This window comes from Polyodon spathula, chromosome 41 (assembly GCF_017654505.1).
Source record: "Polyodon spathula isolate WHYD16114869_AA chromosome 41, ASM1765450v1, whole genome shotgun sequence".
Classification (NCBI taxonomy): domain Eukaryota; kingdom Metazoa; phylum Chordata; class Actinopteri; order Acipenseriformes; family Polyodontidae; genus Polyodon; species Polyodon spathula.
Genome location: NC_054574.1, coordinates 1,700,743 through 1,710,296, shown reverse-complemented (window position 1 = coordinate 1,710,296; position 9,554 = coordinate 1,700,743). Strand labels below are relative to the sequence as shown.

General features: G+C 39.7%; 1 protein-coding gene across 1 annotated transcript; it reads right to left on the bottom strand.

Moving 5' to 3' along the window:
• Nucleotides 1-537: 537 nt before the first annotated feature.
• LOC121305026 (serine/arginine repetitive matrix protein 3-like) lies at nucleotides 538-9,182 on the bottom strand. The gene is made up of 2 exons (XM_041236512.1): nucleotides 8,914-9,182; nucleotides 538-752 (listed from the first exon to the last, which is right to left on the bottom strand). Exons 1-2 carry the CDS (start codon nucleotides 9,156-9,158, stop codon nucleotides 647-649), a joined length of 351 nt encoding a protein of 116 aa, XP_041092446.1. The 5' UTR covers nucleotides 9,159-9,182; the 3' UTR covers nucleotides 538-646.
• Between the last annotated feature and the right edge of the window lie 372 nt (nucleotides 9,183-9,554).

Here is a 9,554-nt window from a genome sequence, read left to right as displayed (position 1 = left end):
ATAGGCATTGTGATAGGAAAAGTTCACTTTTCAAATGGAAACACTGTCATCTGATCATTTTCATGCATCTGCACTATCAGAATATATTCTTCTATCCTCATTATCAAAAACAAGCTCTTTTTAAATCAGTCCTAATTCCAGACCTCCCAAAATGAAGACATTTTGGTTTAGCAGCAGATAATTGAGTAACCAGACATTAATTGAATTTATTTTGCATTTGCATGACATTGTACCTTTAGACAAATCACAAAAGTTTCCCAATACACCACAACAGATTCGTTTTGGTTGGTTGCCAATTCTCTGGTAATAGCTATATTCAGATTATTTTTCTGTCAAAATGTTTTTAAAAAGTGGAGATCAAATCCTAGGCATTGGTACACATTATCTTGCAGATATACTTTACTATATGTGAATGGCTTGCCCTGAGATACCACTGTTATTATTATGTGCATGCAACTAATACTACCCATGGTAACAAAAACAAACTGGCAAGCCAACCAGGTCAAGGTTCTTATGGGTGCAGCGACTGCTTTAGTAAACCCCCTGGTGGAATCACGCTGTGTATATGTAATTGTTTTTGTGTTAAACTGAACAGAATTGTGCTTCAGTGCAGATGATATTTCTGCTTGCATCCAGCTGTCTGTACTTACAGGTGGTGTGCATGTGGGTCCTCCCTGGTTATCACGCCTTCTTTCTCCATGAGCATCTGCCGAAAGGTGCCCACCTTCTGCCTGATCTCTTCTTCTGAATACCTAGGGGGCAGAGACAAGGGACAACACGTATTCAAGTTACTGGTCTTATTTCTTTTTTTTAAATTTGTAATCGGCAATTGTTTTTTGTTTTGTTTTTTTTACCCCATTTTCTCCCCAATTTGAAATACCCAATTATAAAACTGGTTCACTGCTGCAACCCCCGCGCTGACTCGGGCGAGACGAAGATGAACACACGGGTCCCCCCGAAACATGTGTCGTCAGCCGTCCGCTTCTTTTCACTCTGCAGGCCCGCCATGCAGCTACCTCGGAGCTACAGTGTCGGAGGACCACGCAGCTCTGGACAGCTTGCAGGCAGGCCCGCTGACGCCCGGCCAGTCTACAGGGGTCGCTGGTGCACGGTGAGCCGAGGACACCCTGGCCGACCTAAGACCTCCCCACCCGGGCCAATTGTACGCCGCCCCTTGGGAATTCCCGTCCACAGCCTGGAATAGCCTGGACTCAAACTGGCAACCTCCAGGCTATAAGGCACATCCTGCATTCCACGTGGAGTGCCTTTACTGGTCTTATTTCTGTTGGTTGTTTTTGTAGAATGATATTAAAGTCAACACACCAGTATCTAAATCTAAAGCCCCAGAGCAGTTCCAGTACTACTATAGTACAGCAACACAAAGCTGAACCACTATAGTGGTTTACCATGGTACATTTACACACTCGTTTTGCAACGATGCTTTAGCATGGTAAAGAGATAAAAACACTTTTTCATATTCTCTGTGATTTACCATTATTTTAGTATGCTGTATCTTTAAGCAGGGGAGTATTTAGTTAATATAAACCAAAAATTGGTCAGTTAATGGCTTAATGGCAAAAGCAATTAAGTGAAGACTAATTACTCCTGGGATAATGTTTATGGGGACATATGATATATGATGTGAAAAAGACTGGCACCACAAACAAAAAACTAAACAAAATGAAATCAGCATCTGAAAAGCTTCCAAGAGAAAACACTATAAATAATAGCTGGTTTCCCCCATTAATTTATTTATAAATGTAATGTGCTTATAAATGCTTTCGCAAACAAGCAGTCTTTAAACTACCCCTATCCTTTGCTTTCTGTTTTCTGTGAACCTGTGACATCACAGCCATTAAAACCGATCCCAGCCCTACCTGTATGCTTTGTGACAAACCCTCTGTCCACATAAAAAGGCTACATTGTGCGCCTGGGTTTTTTTTGTAACAGAAAATTGTGTGCTCTATAACACTGATCTATTTTTGTAGTTGGCATTTTATGTTAGGAAACTCCCTCAAGGACTGACAAGACCTTTCCCGCTCTTATTTTGACAGCTCTTTTCTGCGATGCTTAAGAAAACATTTTACAAGTTCTCACGCTAAAAGTCATTTTTCAAATTGGGCCGACTAGCCAGACTCACAGTGTTCAAATGCAGAATTCATTTTGTCCGCGAAAGAGAGACGGAGCCAGATTTATTGATTGGAAGAGGACTTTTCAAACCGCAAGGACAACAGAGGTGACACCTAAACAGGAGCTTGTAATAAAATGTAACTGAGCAATTTTCATGCAGCAGAACAGTGTGTAACAATAATGGCACTGATCAGAAGATAAACTGACAGCTGACAGATATTCTACAGCCTGCTAATAGGTGACAGCTAGAGAGCTGAATATTTTTTTTATACATTCTTCCCTTACTCAAAAGGCCCTGATATTAATTATGGGTGTCCTAAGGCAAAGGTATTTCCATAAATCAACAGCCAGCAGCTTCTCAAAAAACATACTAGCCAGCCACGCAGAGATTTATCTGCTTCAATGGGGGATTCAGACCAGCACAAATTAGAGCAGAAAAAGACACAAACAATTCATTACTGAGTAGGATACAATGATTTAGATTCTGTCTAGAGTAGGTAACACAAAAAATAGTGGGGAAACAACTTGGTTGTGTGCAGTAGAAAAATAAATGTGCTCCAAAGACACTGGTGGGGTTGAAGTTACAGCCCACAGTCGCAGACTTCCTGAAATGAAGGAAAGCAAACCGAGAGCTTTCTTTAACCTATGTAGTGTAGCACCAGTCATATAAACTGAATATACCATTTGCAAAATGTGTGTTTCTTTCAAAACTGCACATTTGAGACCTGATACAGCTCAATTGTGTGCCGATCTCATGCTCTATTCAATATTCCCAGCTGAAGTGCCCCAAGGTGTTGTTAAGACTTGGCTCATTGCTAAGGAAAAGTTGCATGTATATTTTCATGTGAAACATGTATTTTGTTGTGGTCTGATAAATGATATTATTCTTGACGTATATTTGAGAGGTATGCTTAAACACCCTCTGCGCGACAAAGCCTTTTCAGAAGTCATTTAAATTTATTGCAGGTTTTTGATAAGGCCAGCTATTTACCAGACACCATCACTGCCAGCAAGGAGAAAAGCAATACTGTACCCTCATTGCATTGCTCTGCTGCTAGTCCTCTGAGCTTATAAAGCTGGTGAAAAAAACAGGACTGAGCTTTTCAATATTTGTCTTTGTTGAAACTCTAAACTTACCAATAAAAATAGAAAATGCAGAACTGTGTGTTAAAAGAAGTAACTTTCACATAAAATGTGAAACTGAAAAGGGGTATTCTGAAGAACGGATGTGCTTAAGACTTAAACAGAGCACATTTCCATAAGAGCAGCAGCTGCTGTACACTCGCGCTCTCCTCACTAAGTCCCAGTATGGGTCTATGAAGTTCTGTCGAACACAAATTTCCCAGAACTCTAACTAATTCTCAAACCTCCTACTTCCCCTTCCTTGTTCCTCAGGGCACCTCTGTAATTGACAGCCTGTTCTCAGTTGGTCAAGCATTTAATTTTCCTTTCACAAACACACAAAAAAAATCACTTTGGAGCATAAATCTGACCCATAAACTATGCGATTTACCTGATGGTTGCCTTGTCACAGTAATCACAGTTTGGATGCAAGGTATATTGATCTGAATGGTCAAGAAACAGCAGATGCGTGGGAGCAGACTGGTTAGTTGATTTTCTGCATAACTGACCTTATGGGAAGCATTTCAAGCTGTACCTACAGTAAAAGCACAGAGCACCAGATTGTAGTCTAGCTAGTTAACAGATACCTCTGTACTATAAGCTAATGTCACATGTAATTCCATCAGCCGCCACAAGGGGAGGTAAGTTTATTTTGAAAGAATTGCACTCCAGTGCCTGCCTGACTGCCTACAAGCAATCCTTCCCTTAGAAAACACAGTAATACTGGGATCTCATTCACATGTAGCTCAAAGGGAAATAAGCCTTACATTCTTCATGCAGCCCTGAGTCCCAATTGAATGGACAAGCTTCTCAACTGATGTATCCTACAGCATCAGATACTGTAGCCTATAGCATGCAGTCAGTACCTTTATTTGGGTGCTTAATACGATGCAATATATGGGAGCGGGCAGCAACATTTGTATAATTCAATTTCACGGTAAATGCTGGAATTTTTCAATAGAAAAGGAAAACTGCACCCAAACCTATTCTAGGTACATTTTTGTGGCTCTTCTTGTAATAGTTCTTTTCTTGCCAAAAAGAGCCATTGCATGGCATGCTGAATGTGCATGAGCTCAATAATGCACGTTAGTTCCCAGCTAACATGCTTAAACTGAAAGTCATTTTTAATCTGTCCATATAATTAAACATAAATTGCTAATTAAAAGAAAAAACATAATTTACTTCAGTTTATGTCAATAAACATGAAAGCAATTCAAGCACCAATGTGGCAGCACTGTATAGCTTATGATAAATACTTTAAAAGCTTTTAGTGACTCACCAATAAATTACACTTAACATAATTCAATATCCACAGTTCTGGACATAACCTTGTTTTTTTTTTTTTAATGATGCGCAGATAAAATATGACACGGCTCGGCCATCAAATCTAAAACAGCAGCACAAAAGTCTGGTCTGTTTGTGATTTAATAAGAGCCTGGTTTCTGCAAGGCTGTCCCAGTGGCCCTCGCGTTGTTACTGCTGACTGGGAGGAGAGGAGATTCAAAGGCATGATTCTCCAGTCTCTGACAGTGCTGCGGTCTCTGGAGGATTTCAAAGAGGCATCTCGAGTAATGAAGGCAGCCGGAGAAAAATCACTACTGACAGCCAGGCTCAGCCAGGAGAAATTTATCTCAGCGGCGACAAAAAAAAACAAGCAAAAAAAAATTTGAAATAAAAAGTGCTGGAATTGCTTCACCCCAAGTGCGTTGCAAATCAACATTACACAGCTTTGCAAAAACAAACCCTCCACTGCATAATAATGCATAATAATGACATACCCTACAGTAACGTTCCAGAAAGCACAATGTCATTTTTATCTCATTTTTATGGAGATAAATCATCTAAGGGGCAATGGCAACACAAGGGCACCTACAATGAGCCGGTATATACATTTACACATTTTAATTTATACCAGTGGTATCACAATAATATGAACCAATACAGCACTGCCATGGTACCAAATCAATTTTATACAGTGTGCTCCTGTACCAGGATCAGTGTCGGTAATGCTGAGCGATGTCTTCATAATTTGGTGATATTATAGTGATTCTGTCTAGTAATAGCTCATACCATTACAGCACGCCTTGTGCTAATTATTACTAAAAACAACACATCCACAGAACTCCAACGTATTGTGTATAAATAGCCTGGACTGTAAACGGTTTTACTTTAGATCATGTTTTGTGGGTGATTTGTCAGAAACCACAAAGCCAACCCCCCCTTTCACCTCTCTCTCCGGTGTCTGCTTTCCTCTGGTAATTGTTCTAACTGCCTCTCTGTTTATTCTGCATGCTGTGGTAATAGCAGTGGTTCCCATTCTGTTTACTGAAGCTTGCAGCGGGACGGCTTGTCAACAATGGGACACCATCTCTTTCAAGTGCCAGGTCCCAACACGTGCTGGAGCTCCCATTACTGTCTGCTGCTTGCATGCAGCTTTCCTCAACCTTACTGTATCCAGTCAAAGAACCAGAACTTGCACTGTGCTTCATTTTTATTTTCTTCAAACATCTCCCTGATTGAGGCAGTTTCAATCCCAGCGGTCAGGTCTGGAAGACTTTGACATCGGGCTGATAGAACAGTAGGTGTTCGTTGGAAAGCGCTTCTATTGCCTTATAATAAGTATATCTCATGTGCCTTTACTAGGCTGTAAATCACAAGAATACCAAGAATGCCACCAGACCCTTGCAGTGATGTAATTTACAACACCCTGCCAAGAACAGAGGCTGTAATTCAAGCGAATGAAAACCACAGTGACCACAACATTGACTGAAACCTCTGGAAAGTTGTGACAATCTGGAGCACATCACTGTGGCCACCACTACATTTAATATATGTTCTGCACTGCAGATGTGTACAGCCTAGATGACTTGCTAACCACTGCCGTGTTGGTGCGTGCATTCGCTCCTGAGTGACAGGAAGGAGATCCAGAGGGAGATTGGGGTTGATACGCCCTGCAGGATTTATTTACATATCAACACAATGAACCGCTCACGTGACACTACCAGCAATGTAGTGTATGAAAACTTTGGTACAATCTCTGAACTAATCTTCTCTGTTCAATAATAAACTAGCACTGCTGAAGAGGTTGATCATGGTGGATAAACGGCTAGGGAGGGCATGTGACGGGCGAGGGATTACTGTACTTCACAATTTAGCATTTACTGTTTTTCATTTAAATATTTAGGAACATCTGTTGTACAATAACTCTGGAGAAAATGATCCATTTTGAATGTGACATCCATTTTTTCTGCTTTAACAACTATTACGTTTAATCATGAAATATCTTGAAATACCTCATTTTAGAGCATGAAATAAAAAAAAAAATTGTGTGAAAAAAAACACAGTCCTAGCTATAACATGTATTTTTATGTACGATCATTTTCCTTTTATTTCTACTTTATTTTTAATTTTTTTACAATGTTGCACGGAAGGTAAAGAAAAATCTCCCTTGGCCATAAGGATTTAAATAAAAATGATCTTTAAAACCTTGTAAATAAGCAGAGACTAATCTCAGTTCCATCACTGTCTACATCAGCAGCAAACTCCTGCACGTTCACTTGAGGATTATGGAAAAATATTCTCGTTATTTGGTAGACAAGTAAAGGATTCCCTGATTTGTAGCATATGTAGTTCCGCTGCCCCCAAGTTTTGTTCAGTGTTGTGGAATGCTAATTGTCCATTGTCTTTGAATTCCATATTTCAGCAGGAGGTAGATTCCAACACTCTTGAGAACTAAGGCATGCTTATAGGAAGAAACATGCTTCTCAATGTACGCCCTCCCCCACCAGGAACGATCACGGTCTAGCGTTCTTTGCACATGAGGAAGTTGTACGAATACTGGGTATTGCTTTACTTGAGGACTTAAAAGAGAGTGATAAATCTTTTATCTCACGTCCCAACAGTAGGAACATATTTTGAAAAAAAAAAAAAAAAAACTCTGGTCAACATTACAGCAAGGCACCTGCAAGTTTTCACAGAACAAATGAAGACCCCTGTCATTTGTCATGTACAGAAGTACTGAAGGAAGCAGAATGATTCTGTCAGTTATTTGCTGGTGATTGACAGAACAAATTAATATTAATCACACAAATTCCCAGTGTCCTGACAGGGACATGAAACACATAAAGGAATGTATTAGGAAAACCAGCCAGCCATCTCAAACATGACCTGTGACTGAATGACTGTCAAAACTGTATCAAACATAGTCAATATATATATATATATATATATATATATATATATATATATATATATATATATATATATATATATATATATATATATATATATATATATATATATACCTTGTGTTGCAAAAAAAATAAATAAATAAATAAATATGCAGCAGACTGACAAAGCCTCATAGAGAGAGGTTAGATTGAATTTGATTGAAACAATGCCTTGTAAGGATTATTAAATAATCTGCAGCCACAGCTGGGACACCAAAAACAAGAACACAGGCACTGGTAAACTGGTTAAACTGAGGAAACACAAAGCCACTTTGTGGATTTGAACTTGCTGACTCATTTGGCAGAGCACTGGGATCGGAAGATATAAGCAGGCTTCCTATTTGTGATCCCAGTACGCTTACAATGTACCTGGGTGGTAGTCACTAGGCCACCCTTATTTAAAAGAAGCTACCTTATTCAATCTCTTTAGGATAACCAGGGCCATATTTCCAAAGCGTTACCTCCAGTCTTTGAAGAGAAATGTGCTGAAGCGTGCCGAAGAGAAATTGTATTGGATTACTTACTGTAGCTGGTTGGTTGGTTCTAGTTCTGTAAAATGAACAAACATTTTTATTAAAAAAAATCAGGCTTATTTAAAGACTGGAGTAATGGCTTTGGAAATATGGCCCACAAAAAGAGGAATTGCTTCAAATAACATTTCCTTTGTTTTCAATGTAGTGCCCACCGTTCATGAGGTTTGCAGTGATTCTCAGTGGTTCTTACTGCAGTGTTTCTCAAGGTGTTACTGTACGAGTTCAGAAGCTGCTCTTCAGTTCTAGAAAGCATCTGTAACACAGCTCTCTTCAGTTCTAGAAAGCATCTGTAACACAGCTCTCTTCAGTTCTAGAAAGCATCTGTAACACAGCTCTCTTCAGTTCTAGAAAGCATCTGTAACACAGCTCCTGTGGAGTAGGGTTCCTCTGGGACTGCTGGTAATAGCACAGTGGCTATGCACTAAGAGGCCCTGGCTCATATATATGTCAGTAACACATTACACTGTGTCTGTAATTGCTGTGTACTTACATAGTAGTTACTTAGTAGATACATGTGAACGTACACATCATTACAATGTTATTATGCATAGTTACAGTGTACTTAATGTGTTAATATTTTTGCACGATATATATATATATATATATGCATATGCAAGTACAGCATTGTATCAGAAAAGGGTTAGGGGTAGGGGGGTTGGAGTAAGGGTTAGGCTTATATTGTGTAAAAAGATGTACATGGTAAATGACTGGCAACTAGAACCGGAGAGCTACTTATGGTCAAATCACTTAACACAGACTACATTAAAAAGAAAAACAAAAATGCATACTATTACATATTAAGCATCAAGTGTCAATTTATAAATTACAGTTTGTGCTGGGGCAATGTGACCATTCTTTGAAAACTGGAAAACATTAAAACAAACTACAAGAAGACTTACCCTTGTTCCTCCATCATCTCCTGGAGCTCCATGCATTTCAGCTCCACCCTCCTCTTCCGTTCGTGATCCAGGATTTCCCTGTGGGCCTTCTTCACCAACACTGGTTCCATTATCCTGGCCTCCTCCTCCTCCTCCTCCTCCTCCTCCTCCTCCTCCTCGGGTTTGGAGTGGACAGCGGATGCTCCTGGTTGAGCGAAGCCATTGGCATTCTCCTGAGGAGAGGGCACCCTCACCCCATCGTACATGGCCTCCGCCTGGCTCCCAGCGCTCTCTATAAGAAATGAAACCCAGACAAATTTGTTAAGCATGATAGTAAAACAGAAACACTAATCATATCTGCTACATTAAATCTGACATCTTAATGGAAGAAAAACTAGTCCAATCTGCTTCCCTTCTTATTGAAATGTGCCTGAATACTAGATTGAAATTATATTGAAGAAGGCAATGAAACCATTGCATGACAATGGCATGCTTGTTACATTGATAAGTCATTGATCTCAGATTGTTAGTTATATTGATCTCAGTGTTTGTTATGCTGGGTCTGTCCTAACACACAGAAGTTTGAGCATCAAAAAGTATTGCTAAAGGCTTACTAGTAGGCTGGTTTTGGTGTCTTATCCAATGTAAGCCCACCCTGACTC

What these genes read in the sequence shown, in the direction of transcription:
- LOC121305026 (XM_041236512.1), bottom strand. Translation starts at nt 9,158, where the DNA reads ATGTACGATGGGGTGAGGGTGCCCTCTCCTCAGGAGAATGCCAATGGC. An exon ending in GAGATGATGGAGGAACAAGG is followed by an intron (nt 753 to 8,913) that starts GTAAGTCTTCTT and finishes TCTGCCCCCTAG; the next exon opens with GTATTCAGAAGAAGAGATCA.